General features: G+C 36.5%; 1 protein-coding gene across 1 annotated transcript in view; it reads right to left on the bottom strand.

Annotated features, from left to right (window-relative positions):
• Positions 1 to 2399: 2399 nt before the first annotated feature.
• Positions 2400 to 25231, bottom strand: part of LOC134648813 (CKLF-like MARVEL transmembrane domain-containing protein 4) — a 35760-nt gene continuing 12928 nt past the window's right edge. The window contains exons 2-4 of the mRNA XM_063503377.1: positions 5990 to 6148; positions 5322 to 5441; positions 2400 to 2684 (exon numbers count right to left, since the gene is read on the bottom strand). Coding sequence (XP_063359447.1) covers positions 2592 to 2684; positions 5322 to 5441; positions 5990 to 6148 — 372 coding nt within the window. The 3' untranslated portion in view covers positions 2400 to 2591. The remainder of the gene's footprint in view (positions 2685 to 5321; positions 5442 to 5989; positions 6149 to 25231) is intronic.

Below are 25231 nucleotides of genomic sequence, written 5' to 3'. Positions count from 1 at the left end.
GGGGCTGGGGTGGAAGTTGTTATTTAGCCCTCGTGCTAAAATTGATACCCGAGCAAGCGAAAGATCCTAAATTTGAACCATAAGCGTAATGTTCGAAAATTAGGATCTTGAGCATTGCGAGGTTTAGAAGACGGGGAATATTTAATAAAAAAAGGTGTACCTAATGAAAGATGTTTTTATAAACGATAAATATTTATTATATTTTATTGACATTAATTAAATTAATAACCAGTTTGTATAAAATTTCTGTCTTAAATTAATAATGTTTCAACGCTCATTCCATCTTAAAACGAAACTAGCTTACTTTAATAACCGCATTGGACAACGTAAGATATGTTAAATTGGGTACATGTTAGAGGTAAACTCGTTCACAACCCTTTCTGCTTGCTGTTTGTCTTAATATAGAAAAAATCAATTGAGAATTAACATTTGTGATAACAAAATTACTTGAACAAATAATTAAACTAGGTACACTTTTTTTCTTAACCTTATTTCAACCACCGTTTCACACCATACCAGTCGGTATTTTCTATATCGATATTTTGTATAACGGAAAACTTTTCTCTAAATACTTCTGCCCTCCTAACGTTAAGTGCAATAACTAGTCATTTTGAAATCTCATTTAATTGTAAACAAAGAAGGTAAACAATTAAATGATATTTTAATATGAGTTATTGCACTTTAAGTTAGAAGGGCAGACTTAGAGTAGGTACCATTGTCTCAAATATATTTAACAAGAAGATAAGTTAGAGTTTGGTACATTTAAGTAACAATGTTACGTCACACAAAATCAAGCTGTTTGTTAAAAGTGAATTGTAAATATTATAAGACCGTTTTTACTATTTGCAAGTACTTAGTAAGATACAAGTAAGTATATTACTCTCTTGTATGCGTGAGTTTAGACATATATATATATGTATATTTATAAGCATACACTCACAACAAACAGTTAAAACAAAATGCTTAGGTAATCATGTGACCCCCTTTAAGTGCTGTATTAATTTAAAACAAGACAATGACTCGCTCGACGGCGTTTGCATATTCCTGCTTCAGATATTTCAGCTCCTAATAAACATTACCGAAAGGAAAAAATCTGCCATGGCTAGGTAATAACTAAAATAAGGTATGAAGATTAATGAAGATGTCTTCACTGTTACATTGTCGTTGGTACCTTCGCTATACCGAGCTTAATAGGTACCACCGATTGTAAGTGTGATTAGAACTACAATAATAGACCTATTTGTTAATATATTTGCTGAAATAAGTAAATATTTATGTTTTTAATAAAGACTAGGACTAACAATATCAATAACAACCCCATAAAATAATAAATGTTAACATCGGTACAGAGAATAAGTTAAAAAGTATAAAAACCAATCAGTTTTAAGTTGTGATTAACAAAATAGTAACTAGGTATAATACAAAATTGGCATGAAAATATCAAAAACTTCATATCCAGATGTGTATAGAAACGTTCTCATTTGAAAATGTCAGCAAACCTAATTTTAACATTTTGTTCCTACCTACAAGTAAAAAGTACTTAAGTCTGTTACTTACAGGACAGAAGTTACTTTAAATTAAACTTTGATATCTCTTTAATTCAATGAATATTCAAAATATTCTGTACCATGGACTACCTATATTCTCAAATGTGAACTATTTAACTTTTTATGGAGAGTCGATTTCCCTCAAGTTTCCTATTAGCAGCTTGCTTTTCCGAAAAGGTACAACATGAAGTATATCCATAGATAATGTCAAATGATTAGTACTAAATAAGTTATTATTTCAAATAAGTAAGACATATTATGCGTTATACATATCCTGTTATTTTTAAAAATCGATAGGTACAACGTATACAGAAGTTGCAACTGTGTGTACTAGGTACTTTTGAACACAATATTCGAAACCAGTAGGTATACTCTTACTATATAAACATATGGCCATATAAGTTAATTTATTATAGAAAGTTTTACTGAAAATGCAGTTCCATCAAAAACGATGTTTTGGACTAAAGTTAACAGCACATTAGTCAAATAAGTACAATCGGCAATTTTATGTAATGTCTGATAGTGTTTATAATTAACCCTTAAATGAATGTAGATCTACATCGTATATTTTGATGGCCCGTTGCTCAATATGCATACGAGTACCTATATTATTTTTTAATTACTATGATTTTTGTCATAATTTTTCCCACAATCTATACAACATTACCCATTTATTTCAATTTATTAGGAAATTATACAATAAATCATGCATTTAAGGGTTAAAACTTGACATTTTTGATCGATTATTTACTACTCGGTGGCAATTAAAACAGTCTAAACTTAACTTTACCAATGCAGTCTGTACTGTGTACACCCATGTACTTATTCTTTGTTCGTAGCTATTATTTTTAGCCGAATGTACTAAGTGTCGATGATATTAATTAATGTTGTTAATATCCAGAAGGTTACTTGAATCATAAAACACTTAATATTACGACTTTGAGATTTATAAATAGAGGTGAGCTCGCAGTTGAGAGTAACTGCGAAGAGAAACACTTTGTGGTCGCCGGCTCGTATATTATACTTGGAGGCAGAAAGTGAGGCTCACGCGGCGCCCGCACCTGCGGAGCTCCGGTGCTCCTGGAACAGCAGGTACGAGCTGCCGGCGTACGCCACCGTGTTGAACAGACCGAATACCTAAAAACAAACAATAGGCAATAAAATAATAGTAGTTTATGCAACAGTGATATAATAAGGGTTCTTAAAATTCAAGGGTCGAAGTTACAAAACGAGACGTAGTCGAGTTTTGTAAAAAAAGACCCGAGAATTTTAAGAACCAATTATGAGCTGTTGCATACATTACTTTTTCTATGACAGCTGCAGCAAAAGAAAAAAAAAAAAAAGTCGAGTTTTGTAAAAAAAGACCCGAGAATTTTAAGAACCAATTATGAGCTGTTGTATACATTACTTTTTCTATGACAGCTGCAGCAAAAAAAAAAAAAAAAAAAAAAAAAAAAAAAAAAAAAAAAAAAAAAAGAGAGAGTTATTATTAAAAAAAGAGTTATTATTAAAAAAAAGAGTTATTATTAAAAAAAAAGAGTTATTATTAAAAAAAAAGAGTTATTATTTAAAAAAAATTGAGTTATTATTTAAAAAAAAAAAAGAGTTATTATTGTAAATGAAAACATACCTCTTTCAATCAAGATGATCGGAACTTGTATCTTTAAAAAAAATAAAGCAGTTGTATTATACTCATAAGATGACTGCTAGCAGTCATCTTATGAGCCTATAGACAAAGCATTCAAATGACATTGCTTTAGATATCACTGTCAGTCATTTAATTGACACATTTAAGTGCTGGAGTAGAAAAAAGAATAAATATTCAACCTACTGTATAACACCTCTGTATTATAACCTCTCCATCAGTGCCCTGTTTATCAAAAGTTTGTAGGTAACTTATAATACAAGTGGAAATCCCTTTCTAACAAAATCTGTCAAAAAGGGACTTCCACTTGTATCACAAGTTACAAGCTTTTGATGAACAGGGCACTGGTCGATTTACTAAGAATAGTGTGAAATTGTGAATTGATTGACTGTATATATTTAGGTATGTACCTATACGATAGATGAATTTGTTAAATTAATTTCATTAACGTCAGTTTTAGTGAATCAACCTATACATACGTTACAACGTACCTATACTTGGTCAACCAGATCTTGACAGTAGAAAAAGGCGGCAAATTTGAAAAATGTAGGCGCGAAGGGATATCGTCCTATAGAAAATTTGAATTTCGCGCCTTTTTTTACTGACAATATTTGGTTGACCAGCTATACCTATAGGTAGCATCTTCGTCTTTAGCGTCAATGGCCAATTCAGAAAACAAAAATTCGGAAACAAGCGTTTCGTGAACTTATTACACCTATGCGTTAAATCGATATGAATGAATGTGCCGAATGTGCTTATATGTACAATTGTGATGTAACATTTTGTTTTGCGTGTGGGTGCTACTTAGTAGATTATTGAACCAGTTAACCCACGCCCCAACATCCAAAGGAATGCTAGAAGGTTGAACAAAATTTCGCTACCTACTGGGAAGGTAGGTATAGCTAATAATCGCAACTAAATACTAATCCACAAACGAACAATAAAATTACACTATTTCTTGTTTTAGAAAAAGTGAAGTCATGTCTTTGCGACTCGTTTGTAAGGACGAAAGAGACAGGAGAGAGGAGGCTCTTATAGGTACGGTAGAGTAAGACCAAGATAACTCTGCAGCGATTTTTATAGCACAGACGTGCAACTATTATTTTAACGTCATAATTTCATAAACGTTTGACGTTTAAAATAACAACACTTGCACGTCTGTGCTATAAAAATAGCTGCAGAGTTATCTTGGTCTAACTAAGTCATCGACGACAATTTAAGTTTAAAAACAAGCCGATTATGATTCTCAAGAGCCATTTTATTACAGGATTCCCAATTACTACCTTATGTCTTCATCATCAGATCAGAAACTAACACGACTTATAAATTTAATAATTAAAACAAACAGTTGCAGTTTTAAAATTCAACTTACTTAAGTATTATATCAAATGTTAAACACGATCGAGCAAGCATACCCCTTAAGATTTCTATTTACAACCAAATTACAAATTATATGTTCATTACAAAATTATATATATATATATATATATATTTTTTTACTTTTATATTTTAGCAGCCAGCCTTATGGGAACGTTCCCACAGGGATCGGACCTGGGTGATCTAGCCTAATATATACATATTGGGCTAGGTCACCCACGTTATTTTTATTTATTTTTTAGGTATTATTTCTAGTTTTGTAGGTAATTTTAATTTTAGGTTACTTTTTATTATAAGTTTGTTATTAATTATGTTTATGGTTTTAATAAATAAAATTATATATTTATATAGGTATTAGTCGATACTTAGGTAGGTTGGAACTATGTCAGTAACTGTGTAGGTGTCACGTGTGCGTAAAGGCTTTGTTAGTACACATCACATAAAATGGTAAAATGTGTTTCATCAAACTATTACAAAGTGTACATTGATTGATATTGATTATTGAAGCAGGGTCATTAAGTACCATCCGGTCATGAAGGACCATTTTTACAAACAATTTAGGGTAAAATTTTTAATCAAAGAGACGCACATACACTATACAAAATACAAACTACACATTTACCTACCACTAGGGTTTAACCACAAAGATATTGTTTTATATCCCGAAGGACTTACGAATTACTAAGTTTTTTTTTCACCCAACCCTTCTTATATTTCGGTATGATATCAATATTGCGATAAAATAAACTTACAGCAGCCGCTACGTTGGCTCCGTAGCTATACAAACTCGTATTGTACGCCGCCGTGGCCGCGAACAGTACGATGAAGCCGATGAAGTAGAACACCGTCTCAATGGACGTGCTAATGAGTTCCTGGAATCAAACAACGATCTGTGATAACAATTGCAACCTGACCAGCAAAGTCAGAGCGGCAACCTTAGCTTGGCCAAAGACCTGTTAAACTTTTTACGATGGATAGCATTTAACTTTTTTTGTCGGTAATTAATTAATTATGTTTTCGTAACATTCAGAAAATTTATATATCACGAATATCATTAGTGATTAATTCTATAAATCAAATTTTAATAACAATAAACACGTAATAAATATTTTGTTGAAATAAAAATAGTATTGTTACTTCAATTTGGCATATTACATATCTAAGAGGATACCTAATAATAATTATTTTTTGAGACCGTAACCTAATATGTCATACCGTGATGATTAGGAATAGCGGGGTGAATAGGGATAGGGAAAAACGGGAATGTCATAAAAAATACTATTAAATTTCGATCACAATGATTCAATTTGTGTGGGTACTTTTTAAGAAATTATCAGGTATATAACATTCCCAGTTTTTATCCCGTAATATTCACCGGGATATTCACCCCAGTTAAGAGTTATTCTGAAATTGAACTTACCGATAGCACCCAGTTAATAGGGATCCTGAGCGCCTCCCTGACGCTGAGGAGGAAGACTATGCTCCACATGACGGTGGTGATGAAGCTGGTCACCGCCACGAACACGAACCAGGCCGACAGCCACGCGGACGCCAGCGACATGCAAAGGATACCGAGGATCTGAAATAGACAGTCGGAAATTTAATTCGGTGACGCTGGTGCCTTGGAGTATGAGTTAGCCGCTTGTCTGGGATCCCTGGGACCGTGATGGGGCCTAGCGCGCGTCGCCTTTTTAAGGAGTTGTCAAAGCGCCTTATAGAGACTTGGCCAGAGCTCAGAGGGCTGGCCATATTTCGCTCAACGGATCTTTAGGGTATTTTTTTTATTCATAAGGACAAATTTTTATTTTATGTGTTTTATTTACTTTTATTCGGTTATTAGATATCTTTTGAAAAAAGTAATACCTGACGCAAAATGTTTCAGTGCTCAGTTCTACGTTTTAATTTACAGCTAGCATTAGATGCTTGGCGTAGAAGTAAAGGGTGTCAATTATTAGAACATATATACCTATCGTACAACCATATGTTATTGTGATAGTGATATCGTATCTGTAATACACGAATATACTCAGAGCCTATTTGAGCTACAGTCATATACTTCTTAATATTATTTGAGATAACATCTTAGTAATGTACCTAGAGTCGGACTAAGCTAACTCGGCATGGCATTTGCAATGACAAAATGTGGCATAGTCATCATTAATTTCAAATTTTGTAACGATGCACGTTACTATAGGCATCTAAATCAAAAGTATTATTTAAAATAATGTGAAATTAAGAAATTAACATAACATTTCTGTGCGCGACTGTACTTTCCGCCGAACGGCGATGTCAGCAGTTTTACCCTTCTTATACCACCGGCCATCACTCCGCGCCCGACTCTGCGCTCGATCGTCTTTAGGGATAGACGCTGCCGGTCGCGTTCACGGCCGTGTGCCGTGTCCTCTCACGCGCCGGCGCAAGTCTAAATAATATTTTTTAAATCGGCAATGCTAGCCAAGTGTAGCTAAATCTTTAAAATTTGCTATATGGGGATGCGGAAAAACTTACATGCACTGGTTCTGCGTTTTCCTCCTTATAGAGTCTCCAGTCTCCACTGATTCGGCGGCACTTTATTTTGTTATATGTATACTTAATTATAGGGATCCCTTTGGTTTCATTTTCTTCAACACACAATATATCGAATCGAGTTTTATTTTACATGTATTGATGTGACATGTGACATTTTTTTTTCTTTTTATTATCGCCTTGCCGTCTATATTGAAAACCCGACAAGGAGGTCAGAATTCATAGGTTAAGTATTTAATACGTGGCGCAAACATTCCCCCGGCCTTGAAAGGAATAGCTTTCAAAAAGTTATTTAAAATAAATCATTTACTACATAATAGCATCCTTATTGCTCAGAGAAAACTAAATTGACATAAACATATGAAGCCTCCATAACTTGAGAGAGATAACTAAATACTAATAGAAATATGAAATTATATTATTGAGAAGGCAAAGGACATAATTTGACCAAAGGTCTTTTAAGTGTGCCTGATTTTGTTTTAACCAAAGCAACTCTGGCAATACCGTCCTTGCCTGGAAAGAGTTGAGTTATAAGACCTAACGGCCAATGTAGAGGCATAACATTATCTTGAAGGATGACTACAACAGTTCCTTCCTTAATAGGCTGAGAAGGAGTATTCCATTTTTGTCTGGTTTGCAACGTGTGCAAATACTCATCGCGCCACCTCTTCCAAAATGATTGCGTTAAGCGATCTAATAATTGATATCTTTGCAAAAGATGATCAGATGTTACCTCCGCAACAGACGCAGCTGGAAGATATTTCAATGGAGTAACATTAAGAAAATGAGCTGGCGTCAATGCGGAAGGTTCAGCTGGATCAGAGCTTAACACGGATAGCGGTCTAGAATTTAATAAAGCCTCAATTTCACATAGAATTGTCATTAATTCCTGAAATGACAAGATTTGTTTACCTATCGTACGAAACAAATGTGATTTGACGCATTTAACGTTACTTTCCCAACATCCTCCAAAATGTGGAGCACTGGGGGGAATAAATCGCCAAATTATTTTATTGGCTGATAGTTCAGTTTCCCAAGCGTCTCGATACTCATTCGCAAGGAAATTATGAAGTTCTTGCAAATATGTATTGGCTCCCTGGAAGTTGGTTCCGTTATCGCTGTACATATATTTTACAGGACCACGTCTGGATAAAAACCGCTTAAATGCTGACATAAAGCTTGCTGTACTTAAGTCAGTTGCAAGTTCTAAATGAATTGCTCGCGTTGTGAGACATGTGAATAAGCACAAATAAACCTTTTGACTCTTCACGCCTCTTCGTCGAACAGGTGTACAATACAACGGACCAGCGTAATCACAGCCAGTATGTATAAAGGCTTTCTCAACTTGATTTACCCTGCACGCTGGTAAATCTGCCATCATTGGGGAGTTAGCCTTTGGCTTGGTCCGGAAGCAGTAATTGCATAAATGAATGCGATGACGAATAATACATCGAGCTGCTATGATCCAGAATCGATGTCGTATAATAGATATAAGAGTTTCAGGTCCTGCATGTAAATGGTGTCGATGATAATAATCGATCAGTAGGTTAATTATGTGATCACGACGTGGCAATAACAAAGGATGTTTATAATCGTAATCTTCATCAGAATTACTGAGACGTCCTCCGATGCGAAGGATTCCATCTTGAATAAATGGCTTCAGGCTTGCTAAAGCTTTTGTAAACCCTTTTTTCAGGGTCATATCTAAAATATGTTGACTGAAATAAACTCTTTGTAGAGCTCGTACGATTTCTAATTCGGCTGCTGTTAAGTCATCAGCACTAATAGGGCCTTTAGGTAATCGTTTTATAAATTTTAAGATATAGGCAACTGTGCGTACATATTTAACCCATGACGAGAACCGTTTAGACAAATCATAAATTAAGTTGTCGTTCGAATTGTCACAAGTCACTAAAGAAACCGTTTTTTCTTCAGGAACGTTGACTTCGTCTGGTATAAACGCCTGAATCGGCCATTCGTTTTTCGGGAGTTTCATCCATGGAGGGCCTGATAGCCATAGAGGATGGATCACCAGTTGAGCTGGAGTTAAGCCTCTAGACAGGCAGTCGCTTGGATTTTCTGTTCCCTTAATATGATAAAAATGATCGCTTGATAAGTTATCTTGGATCTTGGTAATTCGATTGGCCACAAAAGTTTGCCATCGATGAGGCGACGAATGAATCCAACAAAGTGTCACTGTTGAATCGGAGAAGGCCAACACAGAGTCGATTGGGTATCTGGTTGAGTAGGTATCAACCACCCTTTTTATAAGTTGTGACAATAGCAATGCTGCGCATAATTCCAGTCTTGCTAGGCTGACAACCTTCACGGGCGCTATCTTAGATTTAGCGCAAATTAAATTAATGACACCTCGGTCATCATTAGGAAAAGTGACGTAGGCATAAACCACTCCACCATAAGCTCTTTCACTAGCATCTGAAAAGCCGACTATAGTTAATGAACAGTTTTCAATGACACCAATATGTCTGGGAATGCTAATGTTAGATAGTAGCGGTAGTTCACCTTGGAACTGTTGCCATTGGCGTACAATATGATCAGGCGGCAATTCGTCCCAATCAATTTTCAAAAGCCATAACTCCTTTATTAGAAGCTTAGCGAACACAATTACAGGGGCAACTAGGCCCAGAACATCGAATAGTCGAGCTACCGATGAAAGAATGTTTCTTTTACTACACGGTCGATCGTCGGGACTAACCTGGAACTTGAATACATCTTCACCAGGATACCAACGCAGACCTAAAATCTTCAACGTTGTATCATCGTCGAAGGTGACACTTTGGGATAAATGTAGTCCTTTCGGTATTTCTTTCAGAACAGCTGCAGAATTTGACGACCACTTTGCCAGTTGGAATCCACCTTTCAAGAACAAATCCAGCAGTTGTTTAGTCGCTTGCATAGCTTGGTCTTCATCAATAACGGAACTGGCTACATCATCCATATAAATATCACGAGATGCAATTTCCTTTGCGAGTGGGTATTTATCACCTTCATCAGCTACTAACTGTTTAACAGTTCGCAGTGCCAGAAAAGGACTGCTACGTAGACCGAAGGCTACCCTATTATACTGAAATACCTTTATAGTTTCTTCAGGATTAAACCTATAAAGTATACGCTGATAAGGACGATCCTCCCCCCGTACGTCAATACACAGATACATTTGACGTACATCAGACGTGATAGCAATACCAAACAATCGTAAGTTTAGGAGAATGCAGAACAAGTCAGCTTGAAGACTTGGTCCTGCGTGAAGTATGTCATTTAACGATAAACCGCTTGTGGTCTGTGCACTAGCGTCCAGCACAATTCTAACCTTTGTGGTTATTCTGTCAATTTTGACAATTGCGTGGTGGGGTATGTGATAAGCATCATTTGACTTATCATTTGGAACCTCAGATAAATATTTTTTATCAATATGTTCACGGATAACTTCATCATAAGCTGGTTTTAATTCAGGTTGCTTGACGAATTTTCTTTCAAGCGCTAAAAATCTGCGTTCAGCAGTCTTGTAAGAATCGCCTAAATTGCTTGGGTCCAATTTAAACGGAAGTGCTACTTCATAACGTCCGTCTTCCAAACGATTGATTGTATTCTTGAAAATATCTTCAGCTTTTTTCTCGTCTGGACTATGAATCACTCCTCCATCCAAATCTTCAATTTCCCAGAATTTTTGCATTAAATTTCCGACATCAACCGAAGTAAAATACCCAGCTGCTGAGTAGGAAGCGTTAACTGCGGGAGCATCGCCTAGTATGATGTACCCCAGTGTAGTTTCTAAAGCGTCAGGCAAACCAGGCTCGTTTTCAATTTTATCTGACATTAACAATTTGGTGAATAACTTAACACCAAGAAGTACGTCAATTTCACCTGGAATCGCCCAAGAGTCATCTGCTAGATGTAAATTATCAAACAGATCAGTTGCAGATTGATCAATATGACAGGTCGGTAAATCAGGCGTGATCTCATCTAAAACAAGCGCTTCGATAGTATATTGATGTTTAGGATCATATCTTGACCTAAATGTTAAGTTGACATTTCCTCGGATGGGTTGTGTTATCGTTGTTCCACCTAATCCATTTATTGACGTCACTGGGCTGCTGTGTACAGGAAGACCTAAATTCTTGCAGCACTTCAATGTAACGTAATGTTTCTGTGATCCTGGATCCAGCAGACATCTCAAAACCTTGTCCTTGCCGTTACGCCCACTAGCGAGTACCTGAGCAGTGGCGAGAATTTCCGTCAAGGGTGATGTAGTCTGTCCCGATGCCGAATGAGTACATACAGAGGCACCGTTGTCCTTTACGGATGAACTTGTGCTAGCTTCACTATCATCCTTAGATGAAGACTTGGACTCGTTGTTATTCATTGCAGGTTTTGAGTTTTCGAAGTGTAACGTTGTATGATGTTTGCCTTTACATTTACGACAAGTTTTCTTCGAGGAACATTTCGATGCAGTATGATGCGTGTTCAGACAATTAGTGCACGCGTGAGTTTCCTTAACGAAATTAAATTTTTCGTTAGGCGTGAGTTTCATGAAATTATTGCAATTATAAAGTTGCGAGTGATCATTACTCTTGCACATAGCACATGAACTTCCGTTGTCATGCCCTTGCGTGCTAACATACGCTTGGGGCGTGCGAGGGAGGGGAGCTCGCACGCTGCTAGTGTTGGCAGCGGAGCCGCTTTCAGCCTTAGTTGGCGTTCGTTGCGATGTCCGATATAAAATCTTCACTTGTTCCCTAACGAAACAAATGAATTCGTCATATGTAGGCATTGTAGAAGAGTTCCGAATAGACATCTCGAAATTCTTTGTGGTATCTGAATCTAGTAACTTAAGACCCAGGTGAATGAAAATAAAGTCACTTAAGTTTTCGAGCTTGAGTTGTCTTATTGCTGAAATAGTAGCAGCAAACGAATCAATTATTTTTTCTAAATTAGATGCCGAAGGACCGTTGATGTTGACAGGTTTCATCGAAAACAGCTGGTTTAAATAAGACGTAGCTAATGCGCGTTTATCATCATATTTCGCGATCAATGCTTCCCAAACTGTGTTGTAATTTTCTGCGGCAGGTATAACTCCCGCACAGATCGACTTTGCCTTTCCTGTCAAATGACTAAACAAATAATGAACACGCTCAGAATCCGTAAGTTTTTTATTCTCATGTATGACACGCTTAAATGTTTCATAGAAGAATGGGAAGTTTTGAATATCTCCATCGAAAGAAGGAAGTTCAATCCGAGGGATTTTAATGGAGTCGTCCTTACATGAATGGCTCGAATCCCTGGATGTCGAAGGGCTCGGAGCAGGTGCATCAATTTTTGAAATTTGACATTTGATTACGCAGTAGAGATCTTCAAACGCATTCATTGCGTTGTAGTTGACGATGTACTCCGGGTCCAACTCCAAGTTCAGAAGATTGACTTCATCCATCAACTCTATAAATTCTTTTCTCAGTTGATCGACCAATCGAGCTTGCGCGATGAACTGCGAGAAAGCCTTCTTGTCACTGCTTAACTTTGGAATCATGTCATAAATATTTTGTAAACGCATGAAACATTGAGCACGTTTTGCTTCCGCGAGCTTAAGTCGCGTTGCCATGGTTACCTAGTTATTACTATGACAGCACGAAAAAATATGAACAATTTGTGCTAAGATGCACAAATAATTATAAATTATATTCAACTTGTATAATACCTTAATGCAAGTCGAAGGAAAATGAAGTAAATACGAACGTTACGCTTGTATAATACCTTAATACAAGTGTAACCTTCGCAATAGGTTAATTACAGTTTATGAAAAACTGAGGCTTTTAGGAATAATTTACCCGTAGCTTTCAGTTTAGTAGAGTGTATTTAGTAACTTAAAATACACTGAAATTATATACTTAACGAATATGGTGTGCAAAAATGTTCCGTGAAAATTATGTCACAATATGACAGTTACAAAATACGAAATTTATTTGTAACGCATTTATAAGGTAGCGTGATGAATAATCCCACACGCTACGCGTAAATGAAATATGAAATAAAAATAACAGACAATAAGAATAAATTAATTTACTGACCGTACTTTGAAATAGAATTATGACGGGAACATTTTTTTGAAAATTAAGAAACCGAAAGGAAATCCGAAATTATATTTTGTACCTACGCGATTCAGTGAGCAACAAGGTTATTATGTAATATTTTTAAAGGTAAATTTGGAAACCGGTTCAAAGGCCAAAAAATGGGGATGCGGAAAAACTTACATGCACTGGTTCTGCGTTTTCCTCCTTATAGAGTCTCCAGTCTCCACTGATTCGGCGGCACTTTATTTTGTTATATGTATACTTAATTATAGGGATCCCTTTGGTTTCATTTTCTTCAACACACAATATATCGAATCGAGTTTTATTTTACATGTATTGATGTGACATGTGACATTTTTTTTTCTTTTTATTATCGCCTTGCCGTCTATATTGAAAACCCGACAAGGAGGTCAGAATTCATAGGTTAAGTATTTAATACGTGGCGCAAACACTATAAGCAAATGATTTTAAGTACTAGTTAGTTACTACCCGTCCTGCACCCCGTTTGGGGCGCAATTAGACGGCTTAAAACTACGGCGGCAGGGGGGACCTGCTGATCCGACCGCAGAGTAGGAGGCCCTCCAGAGGCTTCCCGGCTTCACGCACCAGCTGACCTCGGCGCTTCCCGAGACTTCCCGGCGTCCGATCACAGGGCTCGCACGACCACCTTGCCACGTCAGGGGAGTACCCACCTACGTCAGTGAAATCAGACAGGCTAATTTAAAAATTTAACGGACCACTACCACGACCACCGCTCGGGTTATTTTTTTAAATAAATTTATTTGTTATAAAGCGTTTGGGACTTTAATTTAAACCCCCCAACCCTAAACCGCTTCATTGGCGCCCTTTAACGTGGTCAAAGTCTGGTTTCACTGCGTAGAAGTAGTTGGTGTTTGTGTTGTTTTTTTTTTGTGAAACGTTTGCTTTGTGTTTTTTTTGGTTGCAGCAACTAGTGTGTACGAGTTTTTATTGTTAATTATTGTAGTGTTTTTTTACAAATTTTGATGAATTTTATACGGATTTTTTAAGATTTTTTTTACGCAATTTTAGTAATTTTATTGTGGAATTATTTATTACAGTTTTCAATTTTAAATTATTAACGCGATTTTAGTACTTTAATTTCAATCAATAATTAATTATTTTATCATAACGACTAGGTTTTTTTTTACATTGAATCGCATTCCAAGTTTTGCTCTGTGTTCTTTGTTACTCTGTGTTGTTTTGCATCTTACGTACAATAGTCACCACAAGTGTTACGGATTTTATACTGTGATATTTTACTTTTACTAATTGTTTTATTTTATTGAATTTTAATTTATTTTAGCTGTAGAACTCTAGCCCAGTTGAGTCACGCAAGCGATTTTATTATTATTATTATTTTATGGAATTTTATTATTGTGACAGTACACACTAGTTGCATTTATTTTATTTTTTGCTTTCTGTTGCGCTGCTTTTTTCTTCTCTTTGGTGGCGTTGTTTTACTGTTTTCCTAGCCAGTTATTAATATCTACACATCTTATCAACCATAACGTTATCATCATTTTTTTTATGTAACAGAACGGAGTAGTTATAAGTTGTAGCGCTCAACATTTACCCTACACGGTTGAATAATATATTTTCTTTCGCGGAGTATTATTATAAAGATTTTTTTTTATTATTATTAGAATGGCTTTCCGAGTTTACTCATGAATCTTGTAATTGTTGTTCTCGTAGTAGGACGATAATTATGTCTCTCAACTTTCGTTTTTTAACGATCCTCTCAGTTGGGATACATGTCTGACATAGGTCTATAATTATGGGTCTCCCAACTTTCGTTTTAACGATCTTCGCAGTTGGGATACACTAATAATAAACCTTTTAATTTTTTTTTGTTTTTATTTCTTTCCTCTGTGATCTGTTGTCTTAGTATTCGTTTGGGTCTCTCGTCTGATAAATAGACAGTGTACCTTACCAATGGCAGGTTGCGTTAATAATCGTATAAGATTATTTTCGCTTAATTGAATGCGTGAAGAATGAGAGATTTTTTTTGGAAGGATAATGCGAATACATAGGTACTCAGAATTAGTGCGGATTTTATTAATTTAGATTAATAAAATCCTTCGGTTTCGCGCGGGGTAATGTAACGATGCACGTTACTATAGGCATCTAAATCAAAAGTATTATTTAAAATAATGTGAAATTAAGAAATTAACATAACATTTCTGTGCGCGACTGTACTTTCCGCCGAACGGCGATGTCAGCAGTTTTACCCTTCTTATACCACCGGCCATCACTCCGCGCCCGACTCTGCGCTCGATCGTCTTTAGGGATAGACGCTGCCGGTCGCGTTCACGGCCGTGTGCCGTGTCCTCTCACGCGCCGGCGCAAGTCTAAATAATATTTTTTAAATCGGCAATGCTAGCCAAGTGTAGCTAAATCTTTAAAAATTGCTATAAGCAAATGATTTTAAGTACTAGTTAGTTACTACCCGTCCTGCACCCCGTTTGGGGCGCAATTAGACGGCTTAAAACTACGGCGGCAGGGGGGACCTGCTGATCCGACCGCAGAGTAGGAGGCCCTCCAGAGGCTTCCCGGCTTCACGCACCAGCTGACCTCGGCGCTTCCCGAGACTTCCCGGCGTCCGATCACAGGGCTCGCACGACCACCTTGCCACGTCAGGGGAGTACCCACCTACGTCAGTGAAATCAGACAGGCTAATTTAAAAATTTAACGGACCACTACCACGACCACCGCTCGGGTTATTTTTTTAAATAAATTTATTTGTTATAAAGCGTTTGGGACTTTAATTTAAACCTCCCAACCCTAACCGCTCCAATTTCTATGAAAAAATCCCTTACGTTGTTCTGTTGTACGGTTGTACGGACTCTACCTAGGTAGAGTCTGTGCGGAAAGAGAAGAGTCGTGGATTATACAATGATATTATATAACCATAGATAGGTTATTCTCATACTAGAGGAGCACAAAAAATACTTCCATATTTATTTCTGTGCCTACGAAGAAATCTGTTATTGTTGATTAATTTTCTCATTCCATCCACCTTTGTCACACTCGTTGTTAAACATAAGGTTGTCTCTTTCTCTTTCGGTGTGCGTGCACGTGCATATTTCTCGCTTGTCCAGCCGCGTCTAAAGGCAACTTGTCCAATTTGTCACAAGTTAAGCGCTTCAATTTTGGAACGCGTATAACTTATCTTGAGTTATAAATCATTGGGATTATATGGGAACTAATACATTCTTGTTACGACTCTTCTCTTCCCGTTCCCGCAGAGACTATTTAAATTTGTTATTGACAAGATGTGTTCGTGTTTCGACAATAAAATCTAGATATAGATACAAAAGCAGCGGAGATGGCTGAGAAATATCACGTCACCAATACGATGGATGAGAGCACCGGCCCGTTTAAGAAATTACGTCATTGTTATTAAATGAACGGGCCATAACAATATCACTACACATGATGCAACGCTTTTGAGTATTCGAGTATGTAGGTACGTATAACTGCAATTATGCAATTAACAATACTTGGTATTATTAAGGTAATGGTTTTTGTAGCCATTAGGTATACATCAGTATCTACTTGTTATTAATGTTTATTATATGTTGACAGTGCTTATCCATTAATAGGTATTGACAAAAATTAGTCGTACCTATAACATTATACAGAGATATTTTTATAATATGTAGATAAGTACCTACTTACTTGTTGCCTTCTGAGTGGAAATAGGAAAAGTCTTGAAAAACAGAAACCTAACAAATCGTTGTTTCAACCTAATTGTTTATATCATAATCGTTTTTAGACCACTTATGCAAACATACAATAGGTAAATCGTTATAAGTAGGTATCTATTTTTACTCATTAGTCATCAGTAGGTAAACAGAGTTACATAATTCTACATGGTGGTAGGTTACTAATTAAATAAAGTCATTTATTTGCGAGTCATTCAATTAATGCGGTAGGAACGTAACGTACGCAAGTTAATTTATAAGTACATAAATACATATCATATATATTACATGATGATAATAACTCATACAATTTAACTCTTGCATTAAGCTTTAGGATGTGTGTTTTTAGGTAAATATTGTAATCATGCAATAACGATAAATTAATCATTTGGTGATAAAGAAAAAACTTTATTAGTTAGTAAAAAAATGGGTACTTAAATGCTAATATGTATTTTATGAAATGTCACATTACGCTGCATGTACAATGTAATTCCATTAGTTAAGTAACTTACGAGTTAACTTGAATACCTAGATCTCCACAACAAACAATAGGTACTTTTTAAGAATAATAATTAGGTAACATTTATCTTCTTAAATTAGCTTTTAATTTACACTTCAAAAATATAGGTAGTTAACTGATTAAACATACAAATTATAAACTAAAATAAACCTAAGAATGAGTAAAAGTAACTTAACAAATAAAATATCACCCCTCACTCCCGGATCAAATGTGCCAAAAATACTGGCCGCATTACCCCGCTGAATGGCCAGTGATATATGTTGGACAAGGAAAGAACCAGAGCGAGGGTCACAGCCCCTATCCGTTAAACGTCGCCCTATATCCTTAATAAAGGCTTTGGCCTCGGCACACCAAGGCCCCGCCGTCTCGACGGCAACCGGGACGAAGTCGTACACTTGTTCAAGGTTCGCGTACTTGCTGTGCTTCAACCTAGCAGCACTTTCAGCCGCTGCACCTGCCTTGTTCACCGTGCGCGCGAGATGAGTGGGTGCAAAAGTACTCACACACGTGGCATCCCAAAGCAAGCTGCGGCCCTTCGCCCAAGGAACAAGTGTAAGACCATCCGGTCTCTTACCGTCCAAACGACTTAGGCCCTGGGGCTCCATGATACATGGGACGTTCGCCGACACCAAAGCTCGCCTTATTAACTCATTGATGGCACAGTGCCTAAATTAGCTTTTTGATGTTTGTAACTGACTATCCGAAAGGGATTGGTGCTAGACTAGATATCTACTTGAATAAAGAATGTTGTGAATTGTGACTTGATATAGAAAGGCGCAAGTTGATTTAAAATTAACATGAATAGGTATATTAAACTATTCCATACCATCCGAGAAAAATAAATGCAAGCATAAAATAGGTTGCCAATAAATGCAAGAAAAACCGTAATACTTGCAAACGACTTCCCCTTACATGGTCAACAATACGGTACACTGGTACAGAGTCCAGGTACCACTAGGGCAACGGTGTTGAGTAAATGTGAAGGCATTAACGCTGCGCGCTGGAAGTTAGTCGGCGCGGGCGGCACGACCGGTTTCATATCGCGGTAGGTATTGCTATTAGCCTTAGTCCGGAACTGCGACTGTCGCAACTCTGCCAACAGGTGGTATTGTTCCAATTCTAATTGATAATACTTAGGTACAGCGAATTCCAGCACCAGACAGGAGCCACAATTTGTATGAAGAGAATTATATCCTTAGGTACGTACCTATTAGGACGAGACTCACGGCAGTCAATTATTTTGATAAGGTAAATTACATTCTTAGGGTTTACAGAAACGGTCCCAACGGAAACTTAAACTTTGTACATATAAACTTTAACAACTATTAGTACTACTATTGTAACTCTCTGAAAGCGAGTTGTAGCTTAGTTGCATTATAGTGCGATCCGTCTGTTTCGGCTCTTTTTAAGCTATTGCAACGATTTACGAGCATCTTTCTGCAGTTACTTACTCAGTTGAATTATGTTGCGATACTACTATTCATATAAAAATCAAGAAACCCACAGTTGACATATAAAAGTGCAATGAAGATGGCATTGACGGTAAATGTAGGTCACAGCACGCACTTTCTCCGCTGCATGGGTGTTCGTATGCCACTCGCGGTTCGCATCGCATGGCACGCCCCCGGCCGCTACAACAATATGCGTTCACAAGATATCATGGAGTGTTGGACGTGACATGCCTTATTATGTCGCATTAATTAAAACTGCAGGTATGTACCTAAATAGCACGGGTAATCAGTCGCATTCTTATTCAAGGTTTAGGATTTTATCTCATGATCTTCATTTTTGACTGCTGGTGGACTACTAATAATGATGTACTTCCTTCCAGATATTTTTCTTTAAAGACGTATCTCAACTACGACTCATTCATACGTTTTAGAATGGAAAAACCAAAGAAGCTCGGCCAATGAAACGTTTCAGATATATAGGTATACTCTGTGCTATTTTGTTACAACTGATGTTACAAGTAACACTTGGTTATTACTTATTACATACACAGATGACCTTTGCATATGTACTCGTAAAATAAAATGAATATTAATTTACTAGTCATTTGCGGAAGTGCCGCACTCTTATGGCCGCTGTTTAAACCATCATTTTATTGATGTTACAGGCCAATGATGATGATGATGATCAATGAAGTCTAATAGTGACAAGTAAGCAGGTAAATGACCATTAGTGTGACAAATATTGCGTGCAGAAGTTATTCTTAACAATCGCTCTCATCTCATGTGATTCTATTGTACTTATCTATTGTTGTATAGTCAAGAGTACGTACACAGAACAACCTACTGAAAGTTTCGTGGAGGATAATATTTTAAACAAATGATCTTCGTACCACTTATAACTAAATGCGAATACATTAAGCGCTCCTTGTTGAGTAAGGCGTACTACACTGTAAATGATTTTATAGATGATAGAGATGCCTTTAAGCCGGCAGCTTGATTTCGATAGTATAATAAGAGTTAATATGTATTGTTTTTCTTTTCTTTTTTTTTCTTTTCATTGTGAATTAATCATGCTAGTCTCCAGTAGAATTGACACATGAGACCATCATGTTCTCGATTAATTAGGTATATTGTTTATATTGCTTAATTTAATTTTAGTTTTTGACACTTGGAGACCTTATACATCTCTAAGTTTTAATTTTATTTTTAATTTGTTTGTACATATTTATATTTTTAATGATTCTGACACTTGAGAGACCTATACATCTCTTAGTCAATATAGGGCATTTTGCTTAGTAATTATGTGAAGATATACCGTTTTTCATGTAACATACAAGAACAAAATGTTGTGTCTCACAGCTATACGTTATTACAATTTAAATATTAATATGGCCCGGCAGCTTGAATATGTCATGCTCGCTTAAAAGTCTTTGCTTACGGTGGCGTTGTTGATCGGGTCGCCACTTTCCCGAATGAAGGTTGAGAGAGGCGATGGCTGAGATACGCGTCATACTCGTGAACGGGTGCTGTTTGTGGAGACTGGTCTATTTAAGCTAACACGAGCTATTATATTTAGTAACTTTATTTTTGAGTATAATTACATGGACACACCTCATTCGGTTCTCGTATGCTATTTTATTTTTACTATCATTTTCTTTAATTTAATGAATGTTTTAATTAGGTATACAGGATTTTGACTCTTGGAGACCCTATACATCTCTAAGGATAATTTGATTAACTACTATATATTTTAATCTTTTAGTTATGATGACACTTAGAGACATTTACATCTCTAAATAATTTTAGATTATAGTTTTTGTATCTTTGTGTTTTTTTTTTCAATACTATTGTTATTGCGTTTTCTGTAATTCGACATTTAGAGGCTTTATACATCTCTATGTTAGTTTGATTTGATATTTACGGCTTAGTTGTATTTTATAATTATTGATGTGTTTTTTTTTTGCTGTATGTAAATTCCATATTGACGTGTAAAAGTGCCCTTGTGGCCTATTTGCTGAATAAATGTTGATATTTGATATTTGATATTTGATATTTGATATTTGATATTTGAATAGGTACTTAATTCTCTGACGTTTTGATTTTTGATTGTAGCTCGGTATGAGTCGAGTTTAATCGAGTCGTTAAGTGGTGTTTGCATTTCACGTATATCCACAATCCATTAAACAATGCATTTGGTGTTCATAATGTATGTACGAACATAGGTATGCTAGATTAAAAGGCGTATTAACAACACGATATCGGCAGTTATGGTAAACACCGCTTTAATGGACGTAGCACCAATAAAGAAAGGTAAAGCAGAAATCTTTTAATATAATTATTTTTATTAGTAGTAAAACACTTTATTATACAAAAAGAAACACACATCATAACCGTTGAAGACAAACATAAACAACTTCAAATTTTCTCCTTTATACTTCATGGTTGGAACCATTACTATATTGTAGATATAGTCTATATCTACAGATATAGATATTTAAGTCTAGCAAATTTGAAAACAGCACCACTTAGGAGCCACGTCAAAATTGACGAATTGCTACTATAGATTTGTTTCGAGCATTTAATCGCAGCGTAGAGCTCAATCCGCTTTACAATATATGTGGTTTCGAGTTGATTTACGACATCGCTATAAGACAGTTTTGCATTGGTACAACTTTGTTCCTAGTCTATTCCACAGTCAGTAAACTGCGTACCTTAATGACAGCCGATAACGGAAGTGGCTGCCCACTCGGCCAACACAAATTCATAATGCAACGCAACCACTGCGTAGTGCAAAGTGAAATTGAGCAGCATTCGGGTCACTAGGCACTTCGTGACCGATCCGTTCAGTATTTTTACATTTTTAACTTGCCTATATATACCTAAGTATAATCTCTAGTTTTCCTAAATCTATCAAAAGCTGTGATACGAGTGATAAATCGCAAAGCATGTGAACGACTAAAAATCAAACATACTTATTTAGTGTATACTCGTATTTCTCGCTGTCCGGTCAGCTACTATGGAATGGGTTTCTACCTCGTTTCTACTTAACGTTTTTACCCCGTTTGGTGCTAAATCGGTGGGGAGGCACTTCTCCTTTCGGGCAAACTCGGCTCCATTCGGCTCAGCATCACTCCGAGCAATTATTAGGGTTGGCACCACTTGACGCCCTTTTCACGACCTCAGTTAAGATAAAAACTCAAATTTTGACAACCCTGAATAGCCGAAAGTGAAAGTGTCATACATTAGAAAGGGATAGCATGGTTCGTTCCTGAATCGCTGTCATACTTCGGGTTTTTAGGAAGTGTCCTTTCTGTACGTTACCAACTACCTAATATAGTATTTTTTATTCTGTGACTAAATTCCGGCCCTCCCATTTCTTTATCAGTGAGGCTTTTTTCGCCATACCTATTTGTTATCTCGTTACTTGACCTAGTAAAGCTCGTCCCACCCTGGGATTGCTTTAGGAAATACATATATTATATCCATATTCTCATGATGGTCTACCTAAGTATTTCACTGGCCCGACTACCTACCGAAATATACCGTGCAACAATTTGTTTGTAATGGCCACCTGGAGCGCGCGATCCTTTAGCTTCAGGATCACAAACGCTGGCTTATTTCGGTCGAGAACTCCCGAGCGTGCCCGCGTGCGCACGTGCGGGGTCAACGAACGTCCGTTTCTCTACCCTTCCTTTAGTGATGCCGTGTAGGGACATCCGGAATGAGAACAATGTGGGTCATTTAACTTTATATTACGGCGTAGTACGCTTAAAAAGACTAGTTGAGAGAGTAGGATCAAGTTAAGTGATGTGATGTGCGAGTGATGATGAGACCAGGGTATGCCTCTAAACACGCAAAATGTTTCTTTGTTTTTAGAAAACAAACAGGCTTTTACAAATAAGTTTTACAAAAATGACTAAAAATAGGCCTAAAGTTTCATACGTTACTAAGTTGACTATTACAATGAAAAGTAAATAGGTTACTTAATTATAAATTACCCGTAGGTATAGTTGTGAGTACAACACGCAAATAAAGTAAGAAAACAATGCTAAATATTTACTTGAAACAATTTTTCAATTACTAGTAAACAAAATATGCCGAACTTTGTTCTTGAAAACGGACAAACTATAAACAAAAATGTCTATATCATTAAGCGATTCATTTTCCTATTATACATTTTACTCCAATTTAAGTATAGTATCAAAATCTGGAATTATAATATGGGCGTGTTTTAAATCGACACCGAGTTGCTGTCACCTCCCACTACCTACTTACTTAACTAACCTTAATATGAACCCCCCTTTAGATTTACCCCTGAAATTTGGCCATGTGATTTTGTCGTGATCGTCTAGTCTAGCGTTAGGACCCCTCGATGTGAACCGCGGTACCCTAAGTTCTTTAATGAGTATCAGCTAAATTTTGGACTCTGATTTTATTTACAATTGCCTGGACTTTAGGGAAAAATATATTATAATATTTGAAGCATGCTTATTATGATGTTAACGAATAACTTGATAAATTATAGAAATAGTACCAAAAGTTACCAGAATTTATTAGTGTAATGTAAATGGAGTTATATTTTACTTCAAATGATATTATTTAGGTAAATGCTGCATATATGATAATATGAATATAAAAGAAATATATTTGATAAAATGAGTTTAAAAATGGGGTTGGTAAAAGCCTGCCACAATCTATTAAGCCTCCGGGATAACATATGAGTAGCACTCCTGGGGTATGCCCATGTACACCCTAGCATTTCATATTATTATTATTAACTACCAGCTTCTATACGAAATATGCTACCCATACGCTCGATGCAGGACTGGGGGCTCCTAGTCCAATCAGCAAGGTCAATTGGAACTCCTACCCTACTCTTTAGCCAGACGGGCTATGACCAACACTTCGGAACCTATGCGTACCTAGATGGCTATGGAAAGAAGTGTCAAAGTATCCATCAGTCATCAAAATTACTATTTTTTTTATTTCATAAAACTAGGGATGCGAATCCCATTTCCATTCCCCAGAACTAAAATATAAACTGTATTTCTAGTCCTTTAGAAGTATAAACGAAGTACTAAGTTTATTTGTTAAAAATATACTATATTTTATGAGACTGAAATATCAAGATGAGCATTATTTCACTCAAATCATCCTTTGGATTACTCTTGCCTGCCAAAGGTTCCCTAAAACAGCTAGACGTCGATTTCCTATCTCCGAATAGACTGTGTTCCTAATCCCAGCTTGATATTTAAGTTTTTATCGTGTAAATACCTTAGAAACATGATTATAATACTCAGTACCTCGTCTTTACACCAGAAAACCAGAATCTCATAAATAAAAATAGAGATAAGATTTCACGTTAATTATTTTCCCCAAATAATTAAAATACTGGAAGATTTAAGCAATTTAAACCCCTATACCTATTTACGCACAATTTTAGTATAGCGAGACCGTAGTTGAAGTCCATTAAAAGAAGAAATATATCAATTTTACAGATCAAGACTAAAACGAACCCTAAATTCCGAATAATTAGTGTGTGAATTTACCCTAAACCTACCCTTGTCCCTACTCTAGTATAACCAAAGTACAGTTCGTACTTACCATCGACCTGGTACTTTGGAATATACGCAAGTGTATCCCTACTAAGAAGCTGTAAGAGTTCGGCGAGCGATTCCGAGAATGCAACCTAACAGCTCGTGGACTTGTCTCCCCCCATGGCGGGTTGCTCAGAGGCAGGGTGGCAACATGGGTAAGACAGGGCCCTATTATGCATATAAGTGGTATAAATAAATATATTTAATATACGAAGCCTCCAAATACTGTAGATTTCAAATGGGCCCAGATTACTCCGGATGATGCGCACGTGACATCCCCATTATTCATCTAACAGCTGGACATTGGAGAGCTAAGGAGGGAGACGTTTTTCACCTTCTATGTTGGTAAAGAGAAGGTGCCAAGATAACCCTCATCTTGGAGCAAAAAGACTCCTAGACAGCTCACATTTAACACCGCAAGGGGTGAGCTGCCCAGCCGGACAAACAGTCAGTCCAAACAATGATCTGGTTTTAAAATATATAGCAAAAGACCCCATAGTAAAACACTAAAATAACTAGGTTCAATTTTACGAACCAAACTACTCACAAACCAAACTAACTAAACACAGAAGTGAAATTCCCTTAAACACCATTATCTAAGTTCAGTTTTATGACGATATTGTCCCCATAAAACCAAACACAGACACGCTTTCCAAGTCCCTGCTATGCAACGATATTGTCCCTGCATAACGTGACGGCACTTAGAAAACACAGTGTAGAAAACTTCACTATAACAACACACAGTAGCAAAGAATCC

This window comes from Cydia amplana, chromosome 6, assembly GCF_948474715.1.
Source record: "Cydia amplana chromosome 6, ilCydAmpl1.1, whole genome shotgun sequence".
NCBI lineage: Eukaryota > Metazoa > Arthropoda > Insecta > Lepidoptera > Tortricidae > Cydia > Cydia amplana.
The sequence above is the reverse complement of the archived record's forward strand: the minus strand, read 5'-3'. Positions and strand labels throughout refer to the sequence as shown.